Below are 13,027 nucleotides of genomic sequence, written 5' to 3'. Positions count from 1 at the left end.
TCGGAGAATGCATTCCCCGTACCATCACGTAAAACTTTTTTCATACTCCCTTCCCCCTAATCGGGGAATTCTCACCCCATTCGAGGCTCGTCTTTGTGAAAAAATTGGACATCTCTACTCCCTGTACTAAACTTTTTTTTGGAAATCTACACTTTTTTAAATTCAAAAGACTTGAGAATCAGATAAGACACGACAGACGAGACTTGAAATTTATCTTGCAATGCATCCTAGAGAGACCAAACCGATAAGTCGATTTGAATTGTAGGCCGCCTTGTTGTCGTATATTAGGATTAGGAAGACGACATGTCGGCTAAAAGTCAGCTTCGGTAACCTCGTCTGGATTTTGAATCGGTGTGGAAGTAGGAGCCCTAATTGCAGAGATTCGCCAGCTTCCGAGTTCGAAGCTCAAAGGGCCAAAGGAAGATGGGGAAAAAACAGCACAGTAAAGACCGTCTGTTTATTACGAAAACTGAATGGGCCACCGAATGGGGTGGCGCCAAACCCAAGGACTCTCAAACCCCTTTCAAACGCCTTCCTTTCTATTGCTGCGCGTAATTCCTCATTTTTCTCTAATCTCCTCTTACTTATCATTCTTTTCCTGTACAGAATTGTTATTTACTTCTTGTTCGTGCATCTCTCCTGAATTAACAGTTGCAGTTTAATTGCAGGCTTACATTTACACCTTTCGAGGACCCTGTATGTACCGCTGATGGCAGCGTGTTCGAGATCATGTAAGTTTTTCAAGATTCACAGTAATTTGCTGTGTTGGTTTTCTTTTCTTTTTTTTTTTAATCTTTATGTGCCTGAAATAAGTAAATTGATTGTTCTTCAATTCAATATTGGAACTCGGGTTCAGGAATATCATCCCTTATATTCGAAAGTATGGTAAAAATCCTGTTACTGGAGCTCCCTTGAAGCAGGAGGAACTAATTCCGCTGACTTTCCACAAGAATTCTGAAGGTTGGTTTAGTTTTGAAACCTAAGCATTATGTTGCCTTGAGAAATCATATGAATGCATAATATTCCTGGTTATCAAATAATTCTTTGTTTTGGCTCTGGTATAGGTTTTTACCAATGTGATTAGAGTTCAGTGATGTGTTTTAAAGTTCAATATTTCTATAATTCAGAATGTGTATATTTTCATAATTCAAAATTATATGCTTTGGAAGGTCACATTTTTTGTTGTGGATAATCCTACTGCATTATCGCTTTGATATAGGCGAGTTCCAATGTCCTGTACTAAACAAAGTTTTTACCGAGTTCACTCACATAGTTGCTATAAAGACCACTGGAAATGTCTTCTGCTACGAGGTACGTCGTATTTTGCGGTGCTCTCATTCTCAGTGATCTTTTCTTGCTTCTTCTTGAAGTACTTGGTGCTTCATGCTCGATTTTCTGATATTTCCACCTTATAGGCAGTTAAAGAATTAAATATCAAGACAAAAAACTGGAAGGAGCTTCTCACTGATGAACCATTTAGTAGGGGAGATATTATAACCATTCAGGTAAAAGGGTTCCAGAGTTTGTCCATTGTCAACTATTTCTAGACCTGATAGTAAAAATTTCATTTTTATGCACTTCCTCAAACTCAGTGCTGATTTGCAGAATCCTACTGCGCTTGATAGTAAGGTTCTCCTGGATTTTGATCATGTGAAAAATAGCCTGAAAGTTGATGATGAAGGTGAGCTACAGATCATTTTCCTTTTTTTTTTTTTTTTGTGTGTGTGTGTGTGTGTGTTAATTCCATCCTGCCTGTGCACCATGACTCACTTTACCAACTTCCATTTTTCCCAGAACTTCAGAAAATGAAATCAGATCCAACATATAACATAAATGTGTCGGGGGACATCAAGCAGATGCTGCAGGAACTTGGAACCGAAGAGGGAAGGCAAACTGCACTTCATGGGGGAGGTGGAGGCAAGGCACAAAAAGAAAGGGCGGCTGCACTTGCTGCAATTTTAGCTGCTAGGTCACGCATTAAAGAGGATTCCAAGGAGAATGCAAAAGGAGAGGATAAACCTACGCAGGCATTTAGTATTGTGGATGCTGCATCTGCCTCAGTGCATGGAAGAAGTGCAGCTGCTGCGAAAGCTGCACCAAGTGAAAAAACTGCTGCTCGAATTGCAATGCACATGGCCGGTGAGAGGGCACCAGTGAATGTTAAAATGGTCAGTTGTTATCTACTATTTATTTCTAGATCCATCCCTTCATATTCATAATTCATTTATATGCTTTTTCGATGAGCAAATTGGATCTTTTTGTCCAAAAAATTTGATTAAATTAGAATTCAGGTACTTATATTAAAGAGAAGACCAGTGCTCTCGGTACAATGGATTTTGTAATATTTTTTGGCATCGAAATGATATATTAACACAAGTTGTTATTACAGATGAAGAGTCGTTACACTACTGGTGCTGCATCCAGGTCCTTCACATCTACATCTTACGACCCTGTTACAAAGAATGAATATGAATATATCAAGGTCGAGAAAAACCCAAAGAAGAAAGGATATGTACAGTTGCATACAACACATGGAGATTTGAATATTGAACTACATTGTGATATTACTCCAAGGACATGTGAGAATTTCATCACACTGTGTGAAAATGGCTACTACAATGGAGTTGCTTTTCATAGAAGTATTAGGTAAGATGGTACTGCCCACTGCAGTTTAATAATGATAATCTGATTATCTGGCGTATTTACCCGTTGAAGATGTGATAATGTAGGAATTTTATGATTCAAGGTGGTGATCCAACTGGTACTGGGAGAGGGGGTGAATCTATATGGGGAAAGCCCTTCAAAGATGAACTTAACTCAAAGTTGCTTCATTCTGGAAGGGGTATTGTCAGTATGGCGAATAGTGGTCCACACACTAATGGCTCTCAGTTCTTTATTCTTTACAAATCTGCCAATCACTTGAACTTCAAGCATACTGTATTTGGCAGTGTTGTCGGTGGGCTGACTGCTTTGGCAGCAATGGAAAAGGTTCCTGTTGATGACAACGATCGGCCGCTGGTCAGTTCAATATTATCTTTGTAATTACTAATTATGAACCTTCATTTTTAGCGTCAATGTGATTTCCAGTACCTGCTTCTGTCGTTGGATGTGTTTATATGCATTTCCCTATTTTCACTTCGAAAATATTTAAGAATCCTCCAATTTAAAGTTCAATTAAGTCAGTTCTGTGTGCGTGGGTGATTGAGCATGTTATTGAGATTACATCGACATCTCTATGGAATGATAGCCAAAAATTAATTTGTTTCTTTCCAATGTTTGGACATTAATATCCCCCTAGATGTTTCAAAGTTACATCCTACCGTGATTAACCCAACACCCAACACATCTCATCTTTCTTGTGCAGGAGGAGATCAAGATAACAAGCGTCACAGTTTTTGTGAATCCATACTCAGAACCCGACGAAGAGGAAGAAAAGCAAAAAGACGAGAAGTATGTGGAGGATGCAGAAAACGTTTGTCTCCACAACCCAATGACCCTTATTGAAGCTTATTATAGTATTTACTTCATTATTTGAAAAACTCATTTGATGAGCTCAGATGAGTATGTTTGCTTTCATTTCAGGATAAGGTTGGATCATGGTATAGCAACCCAGGCTCCGGAGTAGCTGAAGACGGAGCTGCCGGTGGTGGTGTAGGGAAATATCTGAAAGCAAGAAATGCCCAATCCAAACCCCCTGCTGTTGATGCTAGTCTAAGACAAACTATCTCGGCGAAGAAAAGAACAGCTGCAGGAGAATTCAAAGACTTCTCTTCGTGGTAAGAGTCCCATAATTGCCAATTTAGAAAAGGGCATCGGTTTTCCAATCTAGCCTAAGTCACTGTTTTCTTGTGGTGTTAAAATCACAGAAGTTATTGAATAGGGGAGCTTGTAAAAAAAGGATGTCTTTGACCTATTGAGTATTGGAATCCATTACTGACGACAAAAGATCATTTCACAAACTCTTGAGTTTGTAGATTATGGCCTAGAAACCCCCACCTCTTCCAAAACCCAAAGAGAGAGAGAGAGAGAGGGAAAAAGGGAGTAAAGCACAATTCAGATATGAATCCTCTTTATCCGACAGTGTGCTGTAAAAATAAACTGCCAGATGCAAGAACTGCTCCTCTTCTTGCAATATTATTTGTTTTCCAAAGCTGTTTTTCTTGTTCAACGTATTGGCCTGGAAGTAAAAGAGGGCACTGCCAAAAAAATAGTGTCTGTTGTGAGTTAGTGAACGAGGAGCACTCTAAAACTTCCCCCAATAAGTCATGTTTGGATGGATACTTTTCTAAGTAGAGGTCTATTTCCATCGTATCCAACACTGCTAAATTATCTTGTGATTCCGTGGAATCTTACTTTGGTCATTTTCTGTCGTTGATTGATCTCAAGTCTCAAACTGATCCCACTTATTTTACCACACAGAGGGACATATTTTGAAGTCATTTGTAGTTCTTATCTTACACTGTTCTTCGCTGGTTGCAGCAGACGACTATTCTTTAGGTCAAATTATTTGTTATGTTGAGTTTTGGTAATTTATATAGTTCCATATAGTTATTAAGTTTCAAAATTTTACATTTTTATTATGAGATTGAGCTTATTTTTCATTTGGCCCCTATATTTTATATAGTTTTCAAGTTTCAAAATTTTACATTTTTTATTCATGAGATTTGAGCTTAATCTCTATACGATGGATTCAAAATATAACATTTTTACTTGAGTTTTGATTCTTTTGAATTTATTTTCAATTTGGTAAGTTGGTTTCCTGATTTTTACAATTTTACCCTTAGTTTTGACTAAGGTTTGTTTTTACGTTTGGTGTTAACTTTCAATTTATTAATTTAAAATAATTATCTTGTGAGAGTTTAATTTAATCTTGATATTGTCAAAAATTAATGAAAATTCATTTAATTATAGTTGAATTACTTTTTAAAATTAATAATCTATACTATATACAGAAGGGGATATGAGGAGGTTCCTTACACCTTTACATAATTCCTATTTTGTCTTGTCACAACTATTTGGGTCGAGGTAGTTATATGCAAAGTGGTTTCTTGTACGGATGTAGTCTAGACCATAAAATATCACAATCTAATGGTGGAGATGTATTTGCGTAGATGGTCCAATAGTGGAGATATGTTTGAAGGACAATAATTCCTTTATAAATTTATGTTTTTTCTCTCTTTTCAAATAGTTAAAAATATTTAGGTCAAACTCTATAAAAAATTATTTGATATATTAATTATAATCTTCTATTTTTTTTCCATATCTGAATAAACTATAAATTTAACATACATTGTATGTGTTAACACAAGATGTTACAAATGAAATATAAAATCTTTAAATTTAGGACCAAATGGAAAATCAAACTTTAAAATGTGATATTTTTAAATCTAACCAGTGAAAACTATGTACAAAATTCAAAAGTAAAAATATAATATTTTGAAATCTAAGTATTAAATATAAAAATGGTAATGAATCCAAAAAAAAAAAAACTTTAAAACAGTTTTTCTCTTTGGAATTCTTAGGTAATGGAAAGTAAAAGAGAAGGATGTTGGTTACTTTTGACTTCTATTGGGTTGTCACTGGGACGTGTTATAGATGAAATTTGTACTTTAATTTATTATAGAAATTAAAAGTTGAAGGTAAGGATAAAATGGCTTTTGACCAAGGTCCAATGTTGCTACCCTTAAAAACGTATTATCTTACGCACGTAATTACAAAATATTATAAAATTTGGAATATGATAACTGGAAACTGACAAAGTTATGATGTGTTAAAGATGTTAGTCAAATATGTTAGTTCACCAATGGAGTAAGCAAAATGCTAATAATTAACTAACAATAGCAATTAATTATTAGCTAAATATTGATCGAGCTGCTTTTAGATTTGATAGAACGAAACTAATCAGACCTTTTGTTTTTAGTTTTTTTTTCGGTAACATTTAAGGGTCCAATATTTTAACATTTGGATAAGGTGAAGGTGAAGGCTTAATTTTTAAATTTAAAAATTTAAGGATATAATTATAAATATTATAAACTTTGGTTAATACTTTAGGGTGGCTAATAACGTGGTATAATTGAAAATTATTGATCCAAGATGATAGTCGTATACCAAGGATATAACGTGGTAAACTAAAAAGGTATTTTACTATTTAACTCATTAGATGATTGATTAAAAAAATCGTCCGTACTATCGACCTCTCAACTGGTATAAAGTTTTGTACTATCGATCCAAACCCATATCCTATGTATTGTGAGAATATTATTTTATCATATTTTGGAAACATGATATTAGTGATAAGAAGCGCCTAAAATTTCATCGAAGTAACTCCTAAATTTAATAAGAAGTATTTTCATACTTAAATATATTATATCGTGTAAGTAACATTGAGCTTATTTTGACAAACGTATATATGTAAGACTTCATTTAGTTCAATTAAAAATTAAAAACTATATATATATTTAGAATGGCCTGCTACATATTGTAATTGTCACATCGATATTCAACTATTTCTTCTTAATCTAACATCTTTTATATTTAAATAAAAATACCATTAACATCTTAGGATTATGTAATTAAAATTACATGGAAGCTGACGAAATTAGGGTTGGTCGTCACTTTTAAGAAAAATAATAAATTGCAATGCTTTCCATACTTTTAAGACAAAGTTTCTATCATGAGCGATGCAGTGAGATTATTTTATTTTATTTTATTGAGAAAATGGAGTGAGATTTTGTGTTCATTGTGGTTTAATGATTTTAATGTAATGTATAGTAGTGTTTTAGGTGACATCCAAACCATATGCAATTTCAAATTAATTTCAAGAAATTTGTTTATTTCCCTTTTATATGTTTCTGTTGAAGAGCTGTCGTCAGCATGAGAGTCATCCATTTCCCCTTCAACTAATGCAATTCCACGATTTTCCACACACAATAATTACTTTTGCACCCATTTATCTTCGGTCTTAAATTTTAAAATTTATTAAGATTACATTTAAAAATTATTCATGCATTCAATTTTTATATGTTTGTAGATTTTTTCAAATGTCGAATTAATAAATTTGATGATTAGAATTAATGTGTTGACAATTTTCAAAGAAAATCTTGGAAATCTAAGATAATTTTTTTATAAAAGTTTAGAATTTTAATTAATAAAATTATAAGTCTAACACAAAATGAGGATGGCCTCACGATGCGGGAATTGTCGTTTAGGCTGGGTATGGGGGAGGGAGTGGGAGAAAAAATAATTTAACTTTTGGACTCTCAATTTAATGTTATGTTATTTATTTTATTATATAAATATTATATTTAACTTTCAAACTTTATTGTTTAATAATCAAAATAATGAATATGTTTGAATAAGTTTAAAAAAAGGGGATATGTTTGAATTATAATCAATTTAAATTATGTATATGAATGATTTGACAGATAATATTTCCTTCAACCTGAAAATGTTGAGTAATTTCTCTTTAAATTCTAATTGTCCATGTGGAACTAATTATATCAATGTTAACCATTTAATAAAAATATTTTCATAATAGTGATTTGTGTTAATTGTTTTTTTAAATTAAATGGTGAAAATTCTCCACAAGGAACCCGATCCCTGCAAATTTTTCATGGGAATTCCCGCCCCAATCTCCGTGGAAAATTTGAAGGGGACGGGAAGTGGGAAAGCCATTTTTTAACCCACCTTGTCCCGTGGATATCTCTACACACGATATTTATCTAAGTAGCACATAATGGATGGTGTAAATTCATACACTAACAAAAGTTTTAAACTTCTAAGAACTATATTTGTTTCAAAATTTGAAAATAGTAATTTATTTTTGTTAAAAATCACTTTTGGTCTAGTAACAATTCAATCTCTAAATTTTAATTTTGTAAATCTTAATAATATTTTTCACAATAAAGACTAAACATGACACATTATAAAGTACGAAAAAATTATCTTTATTAAAGTTCAAGCACTAAATTATTAAAAGTTCAAAAGTAGATAGATTACATTGTAACAAATTTGGAAATACCGTGACTTGTTACAAACTAAAATTTATAAACTAAATTGTTGTTACTTCCATGAATGGCCTTTATTTATTATTTATGGTTTTATTGTTATTTTTTTATATATATGAGTGTAAGCCAGTTTTTGTGCATCTTGACTAATCTCATGAGACAGTTCACCTAACCCTACTACTCATGTTCCTATTTTACCATTAGACAACTAATTATTGTTATTATTATTATACTAACGATCATCATCATTATATTTTGGACTTGGTTTTTCAACCTATATATTAATTGGTCCTTATGGTTTGAATAGGGTAATATTTGGGTACATTCCAAGTAGTACCTATCATTATGCATCTCACTCTCATCACTCACATAAAAAAGTCATTCAAATATTAAAAAAAAAAAAAGAAATAAGAAGAAATTATGATTGGACAATTGGGTAAAATGCACAAAGATAGATACGATGCACCTAAATATTTTTTGTTTGAATATAATAATACTTGTGTGCATTCGAGGTAATCTTTATGCATCACACTCTCATCACTCACGTAAAAAAAAAAAAAAAAAAAAAAAAAAAAAATATTTCAAAAAATAAATAAGAATGAATTTGTTTCTATTAAGTCATTCATAATTTATTGTTTTAAAAAAGACACCGTTAGTCTTCACGCATCAAAAACGACATCTTAATTACCAGTTAGCGTGCTAAGGAAAGTTTTTAAGAGAATTGAGAGAATGTTAAGAGGGAAAGAAAGAATAATATTCATCTTGGCACAAGAACCCCATCAACCTCTTCACTTGGACATCTTCAACTTATTTAACAACAACAACAATGTACCTAACAACCAGCGACTAGGCTCAATAATAATCCATATAATTATAATCAACATGTTACGTTAACTATCCCATCATTTCTTTTTTTTTTCTATGATTTGAACCAAATACAACTCGATTATATCAAAACTTTAGAAACAAATTGAAGCATAAAATTCAAACCTTTTAAAATTATAGGGACCAAATAGAAACAAAATTTGAACTTTTATCTTTATTTGGTTTTGAAACTTTTAAACTATGTGACATGATTCTCATTTGTAAAAGTTTTCTAATGGTTTTATGCAAATTCTCTGTCGTCTCACAATACGCTTTAAGAAATTATTCATTTTTCTTAAAGAATAAAAAAAGAAAGTAAAATTATTCAAGTAAAACATATAAAGCATTTTTAGTGAGCCACTTTAGTCTCAAACAGAATAATTATGGAACTAAAAAAAAAACCGTGTGAGCATTAAAATAAATTCAACAGAGAATTGATATAAAGAAAGAAAATTACAAAAAAAAAAAGAAAAAGAAAAATATAATGGAAAGGAAGAAAAAAAGGGGGTGGGAGATGAGTAATATGAGAATGAAGGTTGTTTTAATTTGTGTGCGTGTGAAATAAGACGGAAATGGGGTTCTGTTAGCAATGATGATATCCTGGAAAAAAGAACATATTTCTAAAAATGAAGGACAACAGACACCAAAAATGGAGTTGACCTAATCATTCATGCAGAGAATAACAATACATATTCTCACATAGATTTTCGATCACTACTACACACGAATCATTCACAACAATACATAATCTCTAGTGCACATTCATATCTAAAAATGGAGATTCCAATATAAAAACAAAATGTCCTATAACCTAGAGAGAGAGAGAGAGAGAGAGAAGACAATATTATTTCTAGATAAATGTGGTGGACTGGGAAGTGGTGAAGAAGGACAGAATAGTTGAAGATGGGGAAGGAATGAATGTTTGTGGAGTTGGGATATTGGGGCCAAAGACAAAAAAGAAGAAGAAGAAGAAGAAGAAGAAGAATGGTTGGGGCTATTTGGAGGAAGGGCCTAAGATAAAGAAAGAAGAAGAATGGTAAATATATCAATATAAAATGAGAAAAAAAAAGTGGTAAAACTAAAAGCATGGCATGGAAATTGGGGAAGAGGAATGGTGTATTGGTAATAGAGTAACATCATTATTTATACGACAATATAATGTATGGGTTAATGAAAAGTGGAAGTTAGAATAATAATGGGCAGAGTTTGGAGAGGGATTAGGAGGCAGAGAAATGTGAGTGTGGGTTTGGTAAAATGATGGTGGGTTTGATGATGCTCATGCACGCCGGCAGCTTTACTCTTATTATTATTATTGTTATTGTTATTGTTATTTTCTTTTTTTTTTTTTCTCACTACCCAAATTCCAATTGGCACGCCTGCCTCCACTCAAAAATTCCAATTCCAACTTGTAATTTTAACTCTCTCTCTCTCTCTCTCTATTTCTCAAAAACAATGAAAAGCTAATTCCACTAACACCATTAATGATCTAGACGTGGTTAACTTTTTCTCACACTTTATCATCTTTTTGTCAGACCCAACAATTCTATTTCTTTTCTTTTTTTTTTTTTCTTTTCTTTTCTTTCTTTCTTTCTTTCTTTCTTTTTAAGCTTAGCTAGAGACACAACAGAATCCCCAAACAATCAATGGTCAATATGGGTATTAACATTTGAGATTAGCCCATAAAAAGAATACCACTTACCATAGCTTTGCTTTGAGAAGCATTCGGCATTGTTTCTCATTTTCTTCTCTCATCGATTACACCAAAAGGGGTTTCACAAATAACATTAAAAAAACCCAAAGGGATTCCTTGCTTCCATCTTTCTTACAAGTTAATAATTCACACACCACACCTTAATTTCCTGCCCTGGAGAAACATATCCCCCCCTCCCTTCACTTTCCGTCCTTTCTCATCCTTTCTCCCATAACAATTTGTTGTTCTTGTTCTATGTCCAAAAAACTAAAGAGATTCCCAGTTTTTTTATGTGGGTCTTAAATGGATACCTTGTTTCGGCTTGTCAATCTTCAATCTGAACAATCTTACAATTCCAGTAGAACTAATTCTAGCAGTTCTAGATCTTCTAGACAAAACCAATATCATTACCATCAACACGAAGACGAAGAATGCTACAATCTTCTCATGGATGACGAAGATTTCTCATCGTCTAGTAATTCTAGACAATATTATAACCCATATCATCCTCACCCACCTTCTACCGCTACCCCCACCACCGCCACCGCCTCCACCACTCCAACTCCGATCGATCAATTCTCATTCGCTTCCCCTTCTCCGGATTTCAACTTTGAATTTTCCGGCAGGTGGGCCCCTGATATCCTGCTTGAAACCGCTAGGGCTATTTCTGACAGGAACAGCGCCCGCGTTCAGCAGCTCATGTGGATGCTAAACGAACTTAGCTCTCCCTATGGAGATACGGATCAAAAGCTGGCTGCCTATTTCCTGCAGGCCTTGTTTAGCCGTATGACAGATTCCGGCGACCGTAATTACCGCGCTTTGGCCTCCGCTTCAGAGAAAACATGCTCATTCGAATCAACTAGGAAAGTCATGCTCAAGTTTCAGGAGGTTAGCCCATGGACCACTTTTGGCCATGTTTCTTGCAATGGCGCATTAATTGAGGCTTTAGAAGGCGAATCCAAGCTACATATAATCGATATCAGTAATACATATTGCACTCAATGGCCTACTTTGCTTGAAGCTCTTGCAACACGCACCGACGATACGCCGCACCTCCGTCTCACCACGGTGGTTACCTCTAAACCAAGCGGTGGGACCGGAGTTGCCGCATCTCAAAAAGTAATGAAAGAAATAGGTACAAGAATGGAAAAGTTCGCAAGGCTTATGGGCGTACCTTTTAAATTCAATGCGCTTTACCATTCAGGCGACCTTTCGGAATTGGACTTTGCCAAATTAGACATTAAAGAAGACGAAGCACTTGCCGTTAACTGCGTCGGAGCTTTACGTTCCGTGGCGGCGATTAATAACCGTCGAGATTTCTTGATTTCGTCTTTCCGAAGTTTACGGCCGCGGATAATTACGGTGATAGAAGAGGAAGCTGATCTCGACGTTGGCGTCGATGGTATTGAATTTATGAGAGGGTTTCAAGAATGTTTGCGGTGGTTTAGGGTTTATTTCGAGACATTGGACGAGAGTTTCTCGAGGACAAGCAACGAGCGGTTGATGCTCGAGAGAGCGGCCGGTAGGGCAATCGTGGACCTAGTGGCTTGCTCGGCGGCGGACTCGGTTGAGAGGCGGGAATCGGCAGCGCGGTGGACTCAGCGGCTGCATGGAAACGGATTCAGTCCGGTGACGTTCAGCGACGAAGTGTGCGACGACGTTAGGGCGCTGTTGAGGAGATACAAGGAAGGATGGGCAATGACACAGAGCTCGGACGTCGCCGGAATATTCTTGACGTGGAAAGAGCAGCCGGTGGTGTGGGCCAGTGCATGGAGACCTTGACCTTCAATACTTGGATCATGAAAATGGTCCGGTCCGGTTCGATTCGGTTCGGTTCAATGACTTTTTGCACGTGTCTGAAGGATGGGGGAGTTTTTCGGTAAGGCCGTGTTTGATGGGAAAAAAGGTGGCAAGATAAATTAAATTATCTAATTTGAGTGATTTTAATAGAATTGAGGTACATTTAAATTCTTGATTGATTTGTCATCATTTCCCCTCTTTTATGAACTTTTTCTTTTTCTTTTTTTTTTTTTTTTACATAATTGCCATTTCAAATTGTAGAAGCATCTTCGTGGATACAACGCATCTCATGTAGAAGGAAAGTTAATGGTAATTTTTTAAATGATATATGTAAAGTTAATGGTAGGAGCAAAATGTTAATGAATATTTTGGTTTGAGGAAAAATAACTTCAAGAAATCAGTAATATTCCCAATGTACGTATCTTAAATTCTTAATCATATTATCCCTATTGCATTCTACATGAGAATTGAAAGAAATGGCTTTAAATTTGATATCTCCTTATAAATATAAATTTTTAGAGAATAATTCTTTCCTTCAATAGGTAAGCATGTTAACCAATCCATTTTCCTTCTTATTCAACCACGAGGCTTAGGGAACTAAGTTTTAAGATGTTTTTAATGCATCCAAAACTTGAACTTATATGAATCTGCATAATAATATAACTCA

At 34.4% G+C, this 13,027-nt stretch overlaps 2 protein-coding genes across 3 annotated transcripts; both read left to right on the top strand.

The window, feature by feature from the left end:
- The first annotated feature begins 255 nt into the window (after positions 1-255).
- LOC120074338 (peptidyl-prolyl cis-trans isomerase CYP65) lies at positions 256-4,564 on the top strand. 2 transcript variants are annotated; one of them, XM_039027430.1, is made up of 11 exons: positions 256-551; positions 669-731; positions 857-960; positions 1,220-1,311; positions 1,416-1,505; positions 1,606-1,681; positions 1,795-2,168; positions 2,390-2,646; positions 2,730-3,018; positions 3,365-3,472; positions 3,583-4,564. In XM_039027430.1, exons 1-11 carry the CDS (start codon positions 424-426, stop codon positions 3,778-3,780), a joined length of 1,779 nt encoding a protein of 592 aa, XP_038883358.1. In that variant the 5' UTR covers positions 256-423; the 3' UTR covers positions 3,781-4,564. The 2 variants fall into 2 exon arrangements, with proteins under 2 accessions (XP_038883358.1, XP_038883359.1); XM_039027431.1 differs by having other exon boundaries at positions 445-551; positions 658-731.
- A 5,900-nt stretch (positions 4,565-10,464) lies between these two features.
- On the top strand, positions 10,465-12,757 carry LOC120074503 (protein SHORT-ROOT-like). The gene has a single exon (XM_039027653.1). The coding sequence runs from the start codon at positions 10,864-10,866 to the stop codon at positions 12,340-12,342; it is 1,479 nt and encodes a 492-aa protein (XP_038883581.1). The 5' UTR covers positions 10,465-10,863; the 3' UTR covers positions 12,343-12,757.
- The last annotated feature ends 270 nt before the right edge of the window (positions 12,758-13,027 follow it).

The sequence above is a fragment of the Benincasa hispida genome, chromosome 3, assembly GCF_009727055.1.
Source record: "Benincasa hispida cultivar B227 chromosome 3, ASM972705v1, whole genome shotgun sequence".
Taxonomy (NCBI): domain Eukaryota; kingdom Viridiplantae; phylum Streptophyta; class Magnoliopsida; order Cucurbitales; family Cucurbitaceae; genus Benincasa; species Benincasa hispida.
This window is presented reverse-complemented; position numbering and strand designations above follow the sequence as displayed.

Bases quoted from the DNA above. Each gene is read 5' to 3' on its own strand.
- LOC120074503 (XM_039027653.1), top strand. From the start codon at position 10,864: ATGGATACCTTGTTTCGGCTTGTCAATCTTCAATCTGAACAATCTTAC.
- LOC120074338 (XM_039027430.1), top strand. From the start codon at position 424: ATGGGGAAAAAACAGCACAGTAAAGACCGTCTGTTTATTACGAAAACT. The intron at 961-1,219 runs GTTGGTTTAGTT...GCTTTGATATAG, and splicing joins TTTCCACAAGAATTCTGAAG to GCGAGTTCCAATGTCCTGTA. The intron at 2,647-2,729 runs GTAAGATGGTAC...GTGATAATGTAG, and splicing joins GCTTTTCATAGAAGTATTAG to GAATTTTATGATTCAAGGTG.